The sequence below is a fragment of the Salmo salar genome, chromosome ssa08 (assembly GCF_905237065.1).
Source record: "Salmo salar chromosome ssa08, Ssal_v3.1, whole genome shotgun sequence".
NCBI lineage: Eukaryota > Metazoa > Chordata > Actinopteri > Salmoniformes > Salmonidae > Salmo > Salmo salar.
Window position 1 is genome coordinate 16,680,126 of NC_059449.1, and position 18,154 is coordinate 16,698,279.

At 47.3% G+C, this 18,154-nt stretch overlaps 1 protein-coding gene and 1 long non-coding RNA gene across 3 annotated transcripts in view; both read right to left on the reverse strand.

The window, feature by feature from the left end:
- The window catches only part of LOC106610305 (calcium uniporter protein, mitochondrial), a 26,761-nt gene extending 21,506 nt beyond the window's left edge, over positions 1-5,255 (reverse strand). The window contains exon 1 of one of the 2 annotated variants that reach the window (XM_014209585.2): positions 4,926-5,255. In XM_014209585.2, the coding sequence (XP_014065060.1) occupies positions 4,926-5,036 (111 nt within the window). In that variant the 5' untranslated portion in view covers positions 5,037-5,255. The remainder of the gene's footprint in view (positions 1-4,925) is intronic. The other variant, XM_014209586.2, reaches the window with a different exon arrangement.
- On the reverse strand, positions 2,863-3,937 carry LOC123744196 (uncharacterized). Its single transcript, XR_006770785.1, has 2 exons — positions 3,553-3,937; positions 2,863-3,459 (listed from the first exon to the last, which is right to left on the reverse strand). It is a non-coding gene; the product is annotated as an uncharacterized lncRNA (long non-coding RNA).
- Positions 5,256-18,154: the final 12,899 nt, after the last annotated feature.

The following is an 18,154-nucleotide window of genomic DNA, read 5'->3' on the forward strand; positions in this document are numbered from 1 at the left end:
TGCTTACTTGCTAACCCGGTCTGCTAACTGCTAGCTTGTTTAGCCCCGGCCTACTAACTGTTAGCATCGGCCTGCTAACTGTCTGAATCGCCGTGTTCCCAGTCAGCCCAACCACTCACTGGACCCATATGTTGACTTGGCTACGCCTCTCTCTAATATCAATATGCCTTGTCCATTACTGTCCTGGTTAGTGATTACTGTCTTATTTCACTGTAGAGCCTCTAGCCCTGCTTAATATGCCTTAACCAACCATGTTGTTCCACCTCCTACATATGCGATGACATCACCTGGTTTAAACGTCTCTAGAGACTATATCTCTCTCATCATTACTCAATGCCTAGGTTTACCTCCAATGTACTCACATCCTACCTTAACTTTGTCTGTACACTATGCCTTGAATCTATGCTATCGTGCCCAGAAATCTGCTTCTTTTGCTCTCTGTTCCGAACGTGCTAGACAGCCAGTTCATATATCCTTTAGCCGTACCCTTATCCTACTTCTCCTCTGTTCCTCTGGTGATGTGGAGGTTAATCCAGGTCCTGCAGTGCCTAGCTCCACTCCCACTCCCCAGGTGCTCTCATTTGTTGACTTCTGTAACCGTAAAAGCCTTGGTTTCATGCATGTTAACATTAGAAGCCTACTCCCTAAGTTTGTTTTACTCACTGCTTTAGTACACTCTGCCAACCCGGATGTCTTAGCCGTGTCTGAATCCTGGCTTAGGAAAACCAGAGTTCTGTATTACCATCCAAGTCTGTACCCAAACAATTCGAGCTTCTACTTCTAAAAATTCACCTTTCCAGAAACAAGTCTCTCACTGTTGCCACTTGCTATAGACCTCCCTCTGCCCCCAGCTGTGCCCTCGATGCCATATGTGAATTGACTGCCCCCCATCTATCTTCTGAGCTCATGCTACTAGGTGACCTAAACTGGGACATGCTTAACACCCCGGCCATCCTACAATCTAAGCTTGATGCCCTCAATCTCACACAAATTATCAATGAACCTACCAGGTACAACCCCAAATCCGTAAACATTTGCACCCCAGTATCTCTACTTGCACATCTACCATTCCAGTGTTTAATTGCTATATTGTAATTACTTCGCCACCATGGCCTATTTATTGCCTTAACTTACCTCATTTGCACTCACTGTATATAGACTTTTTGTTTTCTTTTGTTCTACTGTATTATTGACTATGTTTTGTTTATTCCATGTGTAACTCTGTGTTGTTGTATGTGTCGAATTGCTATGCTTTATCTTGGCCAGGTCGCAGTTGCAAATGAGAACTTGCTCTCAACTAGCCTACCTGGTTAAATAAAGGTCGGGGAAAAAAATTAAAAATTAAAATTTGAGGCTAGTGGTGCAGACCTGAGCAAAACAATTACGGTTACACAAATGGAATAGCAGGATGGACTCTTGACTAGGAGGCTGTGTAGAACTGAAGAAAGCAATGATTGTTACATTGAGTGTGGAATAAGGCTGGATGCAACAACTAATGGGTTCTGACAAGTCTGGTTTAGCTGGAGGTGAATTAGTGACAGTGAGTTGGCTAGTTCTTGCTCTGCAGCTGTCCACTCCTGGGGGGGAGGGGGGTCTCGCTCACTCTCTAACACTCACTCCCTCACTACAGATTAATAGGAACATCCATCATTAACATCCTCATAGTTTGTTGTTGTGTGGGCCAACAGTTAAGCAGCGAGTGAAATTACAACTCCATTCTCCTGGCTTTTTGGAGGATATTATTTGGCAACCCACATTTCCCATTAAATCAGGATAAATCCCCAATTGGCTCTGGTTATAAACCAGGAGTATGGGAGTGCAGCGGTAGCAATATGCGGCCATAAACCTTTTAAATGACAGACCACTATACAACAGCTGATTTTATCCGATTGAGATCTGACAAAGGAGTGACTATAGCTTCAGCCCTCAGGCAAATGCCATGCAAACGGCAGCATGGATGGCTAGAATAACGATGGATGGTTAGAGTGGTTGGATACCATGGCGCTCTGGCTCCCCAGTCTCCCAATTACTGTCATACTGTAGTGGAATATGACCCGGGTGGCTAAAGCCACCACACACTGTTGCAGTGTGGGGTGTGCTGAGAGAGCGAGAGAGAGACCTTTCGTGCCATATTACCTGCAAAATACGTAGCCTCCTGCCACACCCATAATAACATCGCTAACTGTCTTAACTATTTAATTGTCCTCATTCATTTCTTTCTCTGTCTTGTCCTGTTCATTGTTATTACTCATTGAGTATTATTATTTTTCCTATTATTATTATCTATCTGCGTCATCATTGATTTGATAGCCACAGACAGAAAGACACAGCGAGAGAGAGAGAGACATAGCGAGGAGAGCAGAGTAGAACCAAGCGCCTAGCTTCCTGCTGTTAATGTTTGTCTTATACCCCCTGGACATGTGTAAGGACATATTGAAGGACATACAGCCCATATTTAATACATGGTTCAAACGTTTGAAATTCATATTCCCCATTACTCCTCAACTCGTCCCAAGTCAGCATTTTTCATGTTAGCTTATCTGGGTCGAACCAAAGTGCTCTTGTTTCACAAAGGCAGATAGAGATGGGAAGTGGCACTGACAGTCTGGAATCATGCAAGCTACAATGACTAATACATACAGTTATCTCCAAACACAACATCCTTTTACTGCAGTAGCTAATAAACGCACTTCTGGGCTTTAAACTATTTTAATGCTCAGCACTCTGAGGTGAGGAGTCTGGTAGGTTCCATATTAGAGAAAGATGGCATCAGGTTTCCTATTCAGTTGGTGGTGGATATGTTCTGAACAGGAGACCGGGGGATAAGCTACTGCCCATCTTGTCCATTGAGAAGACCATGTATGAATGAATGAGTGACATTTTATTTTCCTGTCAAATCAACCGTTGGCAGCCCATCCCTTACGGGATTAATTGACACATAAACAAACATTCAAATAATTCACTGTGATAATTCTTCCGGTGTGGTGTGCAGCTCGCACCGCATAAAGAGGGAAAAATCAATCAATACCTAATAGTAAATAAGCTTATCCGAGCATTAATTACACAAACGGTTCCCTGCTGAACACGACCCTGACAAACAGATAGATGGGCAGCCAGTCAGGTCTAGTGATTGGACGACTGACTCCTGTAATTCCCTCCAATCACGGCTCTAGATGGATAAAAGCCACTCAATTACACACCGACTCATCAGACAAGAGGGCCTGTCAGGAGCAGATAAACACTGAGCGTGTCTGTCGGTGTCTGGGAGGGGGGAGGGGGGGGGACGACCAGATGACGATGCTCTATCAGTGTCATGTTGTTGCTTTGATGACCCCCCCCCTCTGGAGCGGGGCTGCTTTCACAAGAGTATCAATCTACCCAGATGTTCTGTGGTGATAGTCATTGACGTGTGACTATGAAAACTCCCCCTTCCATTCTGGCTGACAGTGATGTGTGGTGCTGTGTAGAAGAAAAAAAAAAATGGGGTAATTGTACACTGAGTATACCCCCACATTAGGAACACCTTCCTAATATTGAGTTACACCACCCCACCTTTTGTCCTCAGATCAGTCTCAATTCGTCAGGGCATGGACTCTACAAGGTGTCGAAAGCGTTCCACAGGGATGCTGGCCCATGTTGACTCCAATGCTTCCCACAGTTGTGTCAAGTTGGCTGGATGTCTTTTGGGTGGTGGACCATTCTTGAGACAAAGAAGAAACTGTTCAGTGTGAAAAACCCAGCAGCGTTGCGGTTCTTGACAGAAACCAGTGCGCATGACACCCACTACCATACCCCACTCACTTTAATCTTTTGTCTTGCCCATTCACCCTCTGAATGGCAGACATTCTCAATTGTCTCTGCCAGACGGCCACCATTCTAATGAAACAGTAAACAGTTCATTAAGGAGGCCAGACGTCACACACACACACACACACACACACACACACACACACACACACACACACACACACACACACACACACACACACACACACACACACACACACACACACACACACACACACACACACACTTTGTTCAGTGTTGCATGATGTTTATATTAATCTGACACATGGATGAGGTTTCACATAACTCACATTGCGATCTTCATGAACTTGGAGAAGAACCTCATTAGTGTCCCCTAGCAGTAGTCCCATGGGACTACATATTATTATTCAGTCATGCCAACACTCTGGGTGACATGGTGTTGACATTCTAGTTAGGAAATCACTGAGCTCTTACAGTAACTTATCCATTATGCATGGGATAGGTGACACTTTAGTGCAGTCATCTGAAGCTAAGGAGAGTGACGCCAAGAGGGGAAAAGGAGAACAAAGAGAGAGGGAGAGAGAATCGTTCAATTCAAGGGTTGGTGTGTGTGTGTGTGTGTGTGTGTGTGTGTGTGTGTGTGTGTGTGTGTGTTCACCAACCTGTCTTCTGCATTCAGTTTCACTACATTATATGACTATATTCAGAGAGAGGAAAGCTATTTATTCCTCATTTAACAACATGTCAAGACGTGACGGAATGGATGGGAAACCCCTCTCTCGATTCAATGCTTTGCAAATTGAAATCCATCACTGTATTGTCTAGACTGCCAATAGCTTTTTTCACGGTAGGCCTATTGATTAGTTCAAGGATCCGTAATTCTGTTACAGTCTAGTGTACTTCAAAGTAGTGCAGTTTAAGATGGAAACGACGACATGCACAACACCCTCGCTCAACAATCTCACTATTTGACAGTTCAATGGAACTCTATAACCGGTTTCCCAAACCAACAGAGCATGTACGGTGCAGGCCGACAATAACAGACTACTGTGCAAAACTTGTGAAGACACAAAACAGTAGCGGCGGTCCCATCTATAAACTCTTGCAACAACGTAGCGCTCTCCTTTCACTACTCCCACACAGTAGTTTCAGTTTACCGTATGCAGTAATTTCACCGGAGATCGGGTTGTTTTGAGTGCGTAGCGGAACGGTTCAGTACATCCGACAACTCCAGCCCGGAGTTTGGCGACCATTCGCAACGAAGCCATCGTCGTTAAATTAGTCCATGCGTTCTGGCATACTGAGCAGAAGAACACTTGTAGAAAACCAGCCTAGAAGCAGGATCTTCGTATCGTATTCCAGTCAACAACGGACTGTTTTGCGTGTAAACAGACCGAGGGCGGATGAGATAAGAGATAGGGTCTGAGCACAGCCCGAGAGAGAGCAGCGTACCGTTTCCTCTGTGTGCAGCAGTCAGTGGTGACAAGCAGAGCGCGCCCGCGTGACAGACTTTATTCTCTTCCCTTTGGTGGCTGTCACAATGGTAGAGGTCGGTTATGAATGGGCCATGCGGCATGTCAACATACAATGCATGGACATATCATAAAAACTCAAAAGAATACATGTCAAATTGGATTAATTTAATTTCTATTCAATTACAGTATAAATGTCGGCCTATCGTTTTACACACACATGATTTTAATAATATCTTATATAATATAGCATGAAGAGTGGATTCCATTTAGAATATTTCAGCTTTCAATCAACAGAATGGGCTTCCAGTTGAGGTTTTATTAAAGCAATCGATTCTGTTAGAGATTCAGGAAGTACAATGACATATAAAATTACATCATATTTCAAACCCACTGCTGGGATAATATAGACTACCCAACAAAAAGGTGTCTCTCTCTCTCTGTGTGTGTGTGTGTGTGTGTGTGTGTGTGTGTGTGTGTGTGTGTGTGTGTGTGTGTGTGTGTGTGTGTGTGTGTGTGTGTGTGTGTGTGTGTGTGTGTGTGTATGTCTCTGTGTGTGTGTGTGTGGTGGTCAACAGCAGAGTAATTTGCAAGGGCCTCAATCCCAGCAATATGAACTATTAATATCGTCATCCATCTGGTCGGTGGTACAAAATGGCAATCTACAACCTGTACAGACTGGGAAAGTTGCCCACGCTATTGATCCAGCCACTGCATGTGCTTCATTAATATTTTAACATCACACAGAGAGTGTGTGTGTGTGTGTGTGTGTGTGTGTGTGTGTGTGTGTGTGTGTGTGTGTGTGTGTGTGTGTGTGTGTGTGTGTGTGTGTGTGTGTTTTATGTGTGTGAGAGAGAGTGCAATTGTGTGTATGTGTGTGTGTGTGTGTGTGTGTGTAGCTAATACAATCTCTATACCCTAGAATGTCTATACCCTAGAATGTAGGCCTAATACAGGGTATTTTGTGATGTCATTTATCAGACAGATACTGACCTTCAAGGCCAGCAGCAGTTGATGCTATGAAAAGGGACTGCTAAATGAACTGAATTGTATGTAAATGAGGGAGCAGTGGGACAAGCAGCAGGACAAATGACATTCAGTCTATCACCTTATTATAAAAATGGAGAAGGTCGGTCTGTCGGGCGGTGCCCGAGCTTAACAGGGCCAGAGACAACTCTGGAGATAGGCTACTCTCCCAGATTGTAAACTAGAAAGGCTTAGAAAAGAGGCAAAAAGAAAACATGTCATACACAAAGTACAGGAAGTTACCTCTATAATCTGTCCCTTTACAATCACTGAACTGAACTGACACGATGGGTTAACAGCAATCACATTACTCTTCCTTTCACTGACTTCTTTCATCAGTGACCCCTGACCCCTGATCTATAATCTGTCCATTTACAATCACTGAACTGACACGATGGCTTAACAGCAATCACATTACTCTTCCTTTCACTGACTTCTTTCATCAGTGACCCCTGACCCCTGATCTATAATCTGTCCATTTACAATCACTGAACTGACACGATGGCTTAACAGCAATCACATTACTCTTCCTTTCACTGACTTCTTTCATCAGTGACCCCTGACCCCTGATCTATAATCTATCCCTTTACAATCACTGAACTGACGTGACATGATGGGTTAACAGCAATCAGGGGTCACTGATGAAAGAAGAAAGTGAAAGGAAGAGTGTCAGGATACACAGGCAATATTAACTGCCACTTCAGCTCTAAACCATCATTCATTGCTTTGCCTTGAGAGAGAGCGAGAAGTCCATCTTAAATGGCACCCCATTCCCTATATATAGTGCACTATTATTCCAGGGCCCTGGTCAAAAACAGTTCACTTACAGAGGGAGTGTGGTGCCATTTGGGACACAGACAGAAAGTACTGAAATTGAGGCCAGAGCACCATGGCCGGCTACTGTACGCTGTCTGCCAGCTATTCCACTGGCCAGATGTATATGATGCGCTGAGAGTGGGGAGAGGGAGAATGTACTCAGCCTCAGCAAACAGGGAAGTTATTTACTACGAGACTGATAAACACATTGTACTAGCCCTTTCCTGCAGTCAATGAGCAAAAGCACCCTCTAGTTGCGTCATGGGTGGAATGTTATTCATATCTTTCATAATTTCATCATTAATGAAGAAGATAAAAAAACAACAGTGTTTCTATGCCAAAAAACGTTTAGTTACATTTCAGCCTTCTGTGATAAAGTGTAATTTTGGGACGCAAACTCAGAATGTAATACATTTCAACTGTATATCTGACACGGTACAGGTGTCTTCTTGTGTGTGAAGTGCATTCTTCTGTTTCCAAGTAGGTTTGTTTAAGACAACCAAGAATCACTGTGTGACCCTGATTTAGCCCACTGCAATAAAGGGTTAATGGTTTTAAACTCGTTTAATGCTCAGCACTCTGAGGTGAGGAGTCTGGTAGGTTCCATATTCATCCAGAAAGACCGCATCAGGTTACCTATTCAGTTGATGGATATGTATGGAAAGGAGACCGGGGGATAATTGTAAAGACTTGATAACTGGAGTGACCATGATCTGTTTCTTCTTTACGGTGATATTATTGTGACCTCAATTTGTGAGCCTCAAATTCAGGAGAAGATTGATCTAGATTGATCTGAGCGCTTCCCCGCCATTATTAAAATCGGTTCGAAGCCTACAGGGACATCTTGTGGCTATAGATAAGCATTACAGTATAATTAATATATTATTGATCGCTCCCGCCAACATTATTAAAACAGATTCAAAGTCTACACTGCCACCCTGTGGACACATATAAACATTACAATATAATGAATGTATTCTTGACACGGCCGAGGCTGCGGATCCGTATGTAGCTGTACCATCCCGCCTCTCGACCCCCGGATCCCTTTCCCCCAGAAATCTTTAATCACGTTATGTGCACGTGTTTCTTTACCTCGACTTTCCACACAGATTTTTGTCGTCACCCTCCCTCCCTTCATATTTCTCACTGTCAATCGTGAAGGATAATTCATCTGCATACCAACCATTTGATCTCAATCAGTTTCATGGGGATATGCATTTAGATCTTCTTGTGCAATACAGTGTTGTTTCGAATTACGGACGTTGACGAATGTTATGCTGCCCTCAAACCAAGTGGGAAGGTGGTAATTACCTGTTGTGAAGTCGTAAATACAAGTTGGATGCATTCACGTGCGTTGAACTCATTGGGAAATGCCGATTAGCTAATGGCAGACAAGCTGTGTCAACCACAAATTAAAAGTACAGCTATCATGCTAGCAAACAAATGATAGTGTTCGAAAACCGTTTTAATAGATTGCTCTTTATAAATAATGTATTGTTGCATTTAACGGCAGAAAATGCCTTTATCCAGGTAATTTTCTTAATATATGACGTCAGTGTTCAGCACGTGGGAGAAGTCGGAGATCAAGGATGTTAGATGAGTTCCCCACTAGTAATTACCAGTAAGAGGGCCCTTCAGCTGGATTTTTCTTCTTCTTCAAAGAGGTTTAACGGCGGTTGGCCTCCAATAAATGTTACCGCCACCTACTAGACTGGAGTACAACTCCCTTATACTTTGCTTGAAAAATAAATAATCAAATAAACAAATACCTTACCATCTAACACTACACTTACAAAAAAATTAAATCAATACCACCACCCTACTCCACTATTTAAATATATTTAGTCCTCCCTCAGGCCAACAACCTGAAGGGATGGGACACCACCACTTAACACACCCTGTAACTCTTCTGATGTCAAGTCTCGCACACCCACATACCTCTCTGCAGCTGCCACCACAACCACCATTTTCTGCGACTTACGTTCCATCCCTGCAGTACAGTTGACAACCATTGCTATAAACGCATAAATCCAATCTTACTGAAACATATATCACTTGTTGGCCTATCCCTCTGTACTGGTACAGATCTACTACACCACCACTCCTCTCAGGATCCCTCCCTCCCTCTGTACTGGTACAGATCTACTACTACACCACTCCTCTCAGGATCCCTCCCTCTGTACTGGTACAGATCTACTACTACACCACTCCTCTCAGGATCCCTCCCTCTGTACTGGTACAGATCTACTACTACACCACTCCTCTCAGGATCCCTCCCTCTGTACTGGTACAGATCTACTACTACACCACTCCTCTCAGGATCCCTCCCTCTGTACTGGTACAGATCTACTACTCACATCACTCCTCTCAGGATCCCTCCCTCTGTACTGGTACAGATCTACTACTACACCACTCCTCTCAGGATCCCTCCCTCTGTACTGGTACAGATCTACTGCTACACCACTCCTCTCAGGATCCCTCCCTCTGTACTGGTACAGATCTACTACTACACCACTCCTCTCAGGATCCCTCCCTCTGTACTGGTACAGATCTACTACTACACCACTCCTCTCAGGATCCCTCCCTCTGTACTGGTACAGATCTACTACTACACCACTCCTCTCAGGATCCCTCCCTCTGTACTGGTACAGATCTACTACTCACACCACTCCTCTCAGGATCCCTCCCTCTGTACTGGTACAGATCTACTACTACACCACTCCTCTCAGGATCCCTCCCTCTGTACTGGTACAGATCTACTACTACACCACTCCTCTCAGGATCCCTCCCTCTGTACTGGTACAGATCTACTGCTACACCACTCCTCTCAGGATCCCTCCCTCCCTCTGTACTGGTACAGATCTACTACTACACCACTCCTCTCAGGATCCCTCCCTCTGTACTGGTACAGATCTACTACTACACCACTCCTCTCAGGATCCCTCCCTCTGTACTGGTACAGATCTACTACTACACCACTCCTCTCAGGATCCCTCCCTCTGTACTGGTACAGATCTACTACTACACCACTCCTCTCAGGATCCCTCCCTCTGTACTGGTACAGATCTACTACTACACCACTCCTCTCAGGATCCCTCCCTCTGTACTGGTACAGATCTACTACTACACCACTCCTCTCAGGATCCCTCCCTCTGTACTGGTACAGATCTACTACTCACACCACCCCTCTCAGGATCCCTCCCTCTGTACTGGTACAGATCTACTACTACACCACTCCTCTCAGGATCCCTCCCTCTGTACTGGTACAGATCTACTACTACACCACTCCTCTCAGGATCCCTCCCTCTGTACTGGTACAGATCTACTACTACACCACTCCTCTCAGGATCCCTCCCTCTGTACTGGTAAAGATCTACTGCTACACCACTCCTCTCAGGATCCCTCCATCTGTACTGGTACAGATCTACTACTCACACCACTCCTCTCAGGATCCCTCCCTCTGTACTGGTACAGATCTACTACTACACCACTCCTCTCAGGATCCCTCCCTCTGTACTGGTACAGATCTACTACTCACACCACTCCTCTCAGGATCCCTCCCTCTGTACTGGTACAGATCTACTGCTACACCACTCCTCTCAGGATCCCTCCCTCTGTACTGGTACAGATCTACTGCTACACCACTCCTCTCAGGATCCCTCCCTCTGTACTGGTACAGATCTACTACTACACCACTCCTCTCAGGATCCCTCCCTCTGTACTGGTACAGATCTACTACTACACCACTCCTCTCAGGATCCCTCCCTCTGTACTGGTACAGATCTACTACTACACCACTCCTCTCAGGATCCCTCCCTCTGTACTGGTACAGATCTACTACTCACACCACTCCTCTCAGGATCCCTCCCTCTGTACTGGTACAGATCTACTACTACACCACTCCTCTCAGGATCCCTCCCTCTGTACTGGTACAGATCTTCTACTACACCACTCCTCTCAGGATCCCTCCCTCTGTACTGGTAAAGATCTACTGCTACACCACTTCTCTCAGGATCCCTCCCTCCCTCTGTACTGGTACAGATCTACTACTACACCACTCCTCTCAGGATCCCTCCCTCTGTACTGGTACAGATCTACTACTACACCACTCCTCTCAGGATCCCTCCCTCTGTACTGGTACAGATCTACTACTACACCACTCCTCTCAGGATCCCTCCCTCTGTACTGGTACAGATCTACTACTACACCACTCCTCTCAGGATCCCTCCCCTCTGTACTGGTACAGATCTACTACTACACCACTCCTCTCAGGATCCCTCCCTCTGTACTGGTACAGATCTACTACTACACCACTCCTCTCAGGATCCCTCCCTCTGTACTGGTACAGATCTACTACTCACACCACTCCTCTCAGGATCCCTCCCTCTGTACTGGTACAGATCTACTACTACACCACTCCTCTCAGGATCCCTCCCTCTGTACTGGTACAGATCTACTACTACACCACTCCTCTCAGGATCCCTCCCTCTGTACTGGTACAGATCTACTACTCACACCACTCCTCTCAGGATCCCTCCCTCTGTACTGGTACAGATCTACTACTACACCACTCCTCTCAGGATCCCTCCCTCTGTACTGGTACAGATCTACTACTCACATCACTCCTCTCAGGATCCCTCCCTCTGTACTGGTACAGATCTACTACTACACCACTCCTCTCAGGATCCCTCCCTCTGTACTGGTACAGATCTACTGCTACACCACTCCTCTCAGGATCCCTCCCTCTGTACTGGTACAGATCTACTACTACACCACTCCTCTCAGGATCCCTCCCTCTGTACTGGTACAGATCTACTACTACACCACTCCTCTCAGGATCCCTCCCTCTGTACTGGTACAGATCTACTACTACACCACTCCTCTCAGGATCCCTCCCTCTGTACTGGTACAGATCTACTACTCACACCACTCCTCTCAGGATCCCTCCCTCTGTACTGGTACAGATCTACTACTACACCACTCCTCTCAGGATCCCTCCCTCTGTACTGGTACAGATCTACTACTACACCACTCCTCTCAGGATCCCTCCCTCTGTACTGGTAAAGATCTACTGCTACACCACTTCTCTCAGGATCCCTCCCTCCCTCTGTACTGGTACAGATCTACTACTACACCACTCCTCTCAGGATCCCTCCCTCTGTACTGGTACAGATCTACTACTACACCACTCCTCTCAGGATCCCTCCCTCTGTACTGGTACAGATCTACTACTACACCACTCCTCTCAGGATCCCTCCCTCTGTACTGGTACAGATCTACTACTACACCACTCCTCTCAGGATCCCTCCCTCTGTACTGGTACAGATCTACTACTACACCACTCCTCTCAGGATCCCTCCCTCTGTACTGGTACAGATCTACTACTACACCACTCCTCTCAGGATCCCTCCCTCTGTACTGGTACAGATCTACTACTCACACCACTCCTCTCAGGATCCCTCCCTCTGTACTGGTACAGATCTACTACTACACCACTCCTCTCAGGATCCCTCCCTCTGTACTGGTACAGATCTACTACTACACCACTCCTCTCAGGATCCCTCCCTCTGTACTGGTACAGATCTACTACTACACCACTCCTCTCAGGATCCCTCCCTCTGTACTGGTACAGATCTACTACTACACCACTCCTCTCAGGATCCCTCCCTCTGTACTGGTACAGATCTACTACTCACACCACTCCTCTCAGGATCCCTCCCTCTGTACTGGTACAGATCTACTACTACACCACTCCTCTCAGGATCCCTCCCTCTGTACTGGTACAGATCTACTACTACACCACTCCTCTCAGGATCCCTCCCTCTGTACTGGTACAGATCTACTACTACACCACTCCTCTCAGGATCCCTCCCTCTGTACTGGTACAGATCTACTACTACACCACTCCTCTCAGGATCCCTCCCTCTGTACTGGTACAGATCTACTACTACACCACTCCTCTCAGGATCCCTCCCTCTGTACTGGTACAGATCTACTACTACACCACTCCTCTCAGGATCCCTCCCTCTGTACTGGTACAGATCTACTACTACACCACTCCTCTCAGGATCCCTCCCTCTGTACTGGTACAGATCTACTACTACACCACTCCTCTCAGGATCCCTCCCTCTGTACTGGTACAGATCTACTACTCACACCACTCCTCTCAGGATCCCTCCCTCTGTACTGGTACAGATCTACTACTACACCACTCCTCTCAGGATCCCTCCCTCTGTACTGGTACAGATCTACTGCTACACCACTCCTCTCAGGATCCCTCCCTCTGTACTGGTACAGATCTACTACTACACCACTCCTCTCAGGATCCCTCCCTCTGTACTGGTACAGATCTACTACTACACCACTCCTCTCAGGATCCCTCCCTCTGTACTGGTACAGATCTACTACTACACCACTCCTCTCAGGATCCCTCCCTCTGTACTGGTACAGATCTACTACTACACCACTCCTCTCAGGATCCCTCCCTCTGTACTGGTACAGATCTACTACTACACCACTCCTCTCAGGATCCCTCCCTCTGTACTGGTACAGATCTACTACTACACCACTCCTCTCAGGATCCCTCCCTCTGTACTGGTACAGATCTACTACTCACACCACTCCTCTCAGGATCCCTCCCTCTGTACTGGTACAGATCTACTACTACACCACTCCTCTCAGGATCCCTCCCTCTGTACTGGTACAGATCTACTACTACACCACTCCTCTCAGGATCCCTCCCTCTGTACTGGTACAGATCTACTACTACACCACTCCTCTCAGGATCCCTCCCTCTGTACTGGTACAGATCTACTACTACACCACTCCTCTCAGGATCCCTCCCTCTGTACTGGTACAGATCTACTACTACACCACTCCTCTCAGGATCCCTCCCTCTGTACTGGTACAGATCTACTACTACACCACTCCTCTCAGGATCCCTCCCTCTGTACTGGTACAGATCTACTACTACACCACTCCTCTCAGGATCCCTCCCTCTGTACTGGTACAGATCTACTACTCACACCACTCCTCTCAGGATCCCTCCCTCTGTACTGGTACAGATCTACTACTCACACCACTCCTCTCAGGATCCCTCCCTCTGTACTGGTACAGATCTACTACTACACCACTCCTCTCAGGATCCCTCCCTCTGTACTGGTACAGATCTACTACTACACCACTCCTCTCAGGATCCCTCCCTCTGTACTGGTACAGATCTACTACTACACCACTCCTCTCAGGATCCCTCCCTCTGTACTGGTACAGATCTACTACTCACACCACTCCTCTCAGGATCCCTCCCTCTGTACTGGTACAGATCTACTACTACACCACTCCTCTCAGGATCCCTCCCTCTGTACTGGTACAGATCTACTACTACACCACTCCTCTCAGGATCCCTCCCTCTGTACTGGTACAGATCTACTACTACACCACTCCTCTCAGGATCCCTCCCTCTGTACTGGTACAGATCTACTACTACACCACTCCTCTCAGGATCCCTCCCTCTGTACTGGTACAGATCTACTACTACACCACTCCTCTCAGGATCCCTCCCTCTGTACTGGTACAGATCTACTACTACACCACTCCTCTCAGGATCCCTCCCTCTGTACTGGTACAGATCTACTGCTACACCACTCCTCTCAGGATCCCTCCCTCTGTACTGGTACAGATCTACTACTACACCACTCCTCTCAGGATCCCTCCCCTCTGTACTGGTACAGATCTACTACTCACACCACTCCTCTCAGGATCCCTCCCTCTGTACTGGTACAGATCTACTGCTACACCACTCCTCTCAGGATCCCTCCCTCTGTACTGGTACAGATCTACTGCTACACCACTCCTCTCAGGATCCCTCCCTCTGTACTGGTACAGATCTACTACTCACACCACTCCTCTCAGGATCCCTCCCTCTGTACTGGTACAGATCTACTACTACACCACTCCTCTCAGGATCCCTCCCTCTGTACTGGTACAGATCTACTACTACACCACTCCTCTCAGGATCCCTCCCTCTGTACTGGTACAGATCTACTACTACACCACTCCTCTCAGGATCCCTCCCTCTGTACTGGTACAGATCTACTACTACACCACTCCTCTCAGGATCCCTCCCTCTGTACTGGTACAGATCTACTACTACACCACTCCTCTCAGGATCCCTCCCTCTGTACTGGTACAGATCTACTACTACACCACTCCTCTCAGGATCCCTCCCTCTGTACTGGTACAGATCTACTACTACACCACTCCTCTCAGGATCCCTCCCTCTGTACTGGTACAGATCTACTACTCACACCACTCCTCTCAGGATCTCTCCCTCTGTACTGGTACAGATCTACTACTACACCACTCCTCTCAGGATCCCTCCCTCTGTACTGGTACAGATCTACTACTCACACCACTCCTCTCAGGATCCCTCCCTCTGTACTGGTACAGATCTACTACTCACACCACTCCTCTCAGGATCCCTCCCTCTGTACTGGTACAGATCTACTACTACACCACTCCTCTCAGGATCCCTCCCTCTGTACTGGTACAGATCTACTGCTACACCACTCCTCTCAGGATCCCTCCCTCTGTACTGGTACAGATCTACTACTACACCACTCCTCTCAGGATCCCTCCCTCTGTACTGGTACAGATCTACTACTACACCACTCCTCTCAGGATCCCTCCCTCTGTACTGGTACAGATCTACTACTACACCACTCCTCTCAGGATCCCTCCCTCTGTACTGGTACAGATCTACTACTCACACCACTCCTCTCAGGATCCCTCCCTCTGTACTGGTACAGATCTACTACTACACCACTCCTCTCAGGATCCCTCCCTCTGAACTGGTACAGATCTACTACTACACCACTCCTCTCAGGATCCCTCCCTCTGTACTGGTACAGATCTACTACTACACCACTCCTCTCAGGATCCCTCCCTCTGAACTGGTACAGATCTACTACTACACCACTCCTCTCAGGATCCCTCCCTCTGTACTGGTACAGATCTACTGCTACACCACTCCTCTCAGGATCCCTCCCTCTGTACTGGTACAGATCTACTACTGCACCACTCCTCTCAGGATCCCTCCCTCTGTACTGGTACAGATCTACTACTGCACCACTCCTCTCAGGATCCCTCCCTCTGTACTGGTACAGATCTACTACTACACCACTCCTCTCAGGATCCCTCCCTCTGTACTGGTACAGATCTACTACTACACCACTCCTCTCAGGATCCCTCCCTCTGTACTGGTACAGATCTACTACACCACCACTCCTCTCAGGATCCCTCCCTCTGTACTGGTACAGATCTACTGCTACACCACTCCTCTCAGGATCCCTCCCTCTGTACTGGTACAGATCTACTGCTACACTACTCCTCTCAGGATCCCTCCCTCTGTACTGGTACAGATCTACTACTACACCACTCCTCTCTGTTCTGGTACAGATCTACTACTACACCACTCCTCTCAGGATCCCTCCCTCTGTACTGGTACAGATCTACTACTACACCACTCCTCTCTGTTCTGGTACAGATCTACTACTACACCACTCCTCTCAGGATCCCTTCCTCTGTACTGGTACAGATCTACTACTACACCACTCCTCTCTGTTCTGGTACAGATCTACTACTACACTACTCCTCTCAGGATCCCTCCCTCTGTACTGGTACAGATCTACTACTACACCACTCCTCTCTGTTCTGGTACAGATCTACTACTACACCACTCCTCTCAGGATCCCTTCCTCTGTACTGGTACAGATCTACTACTACACCACTCCTCTCTGTTCTGGTACAGATCTACTACTACACCACTCCTCTCAGGATCCCTTCCTCTGTACTGGTACAGATCTACTACTACACCACTCCTCTCTGTTCTGGTACAGATCTACTACTACACTACTCCTCTCAGGATCCCTCCCTCTGTACTGGTACAGATCTACTACTACACCACTCCTCTCAGGATCCCTCCCTCTGTACTGGTACAGATCTACTACTACACCACTCCTCTCAGGATCCCTCCCTCTGTACTGGTACAGATCTACTACTACACCACTCCTCTCAGGATCCCTCCCTCTGTACTGGTACAGATCTACTACTACACCACTCCTCTCAGGATCCCTCCCTCTGTACTGGTACAGATCTACTACTACACCACTCCTCTCAGGATCCCTCCCTCTGTACTGGTACAGATCTACTGCTACACCACTCCTCTCAGGATCCCTCCCTCTGTACTGGTAGAGATCTACTACTACACCACTCCTCTCAGGATCCCTCCCTCTGTACTGGTACAGATCTACTGCTACACCACTCCTCTCAGGATCCCTCCCTCTGAACTGGTACAGATCTACTACTACACCACTCCTCTCAGGATCCCTCCCTCTGAACTGGTACAGATCTACTGCTACACCACTCCTCTCAGGATCCCTCCCTCTGTACTGGTACAGATCTACTGCTACACCACTCCTCTCAGGATCCCTCCCTCTGTACTGGTACAGATCTACTGCTACACCACTCCTCTCAGGATCCCTCCCTCTGTACTGGTACAGATCTACTGCTACACCACTCCTCTCAGGATCCCTCCCTCTGTACTGGTACAGATCTACTGCTACACCACTCCTCTCAGGATCCCTCCCTCTGTACTGGTACAGATCTACTGCTACACCACTCCTCTCAGGATCCCTCCCTCTGTACTGGTACAGATCTACTACTACACCACTCCTCTCAGGATCCCTCCCTCTGTACTGGTACAGATCTACTGCTACACCACTCCTCTCAGGATCCCTCCCTCTGTACTGGTACAGATCTACTACTACACCACTCCTCTCAGGATCCCTCCCTCTGTACTGGTACAGATCTACTACTACACCACTCCTCTCAGGATCCCTCCCCTCTGTACTGGTACAGATCTACTACTACACCACTCCTCTCAGGATCCCTCCCTCTGTACTGGTACAGATCTACTGCTACACCACTCCTCTCAGGATCCCTCCCTCTGTACTGGTACAGATCTACTACTACACTACTCCTCTCAGGATCCCTCCCTCTGTACTGGTACAGAT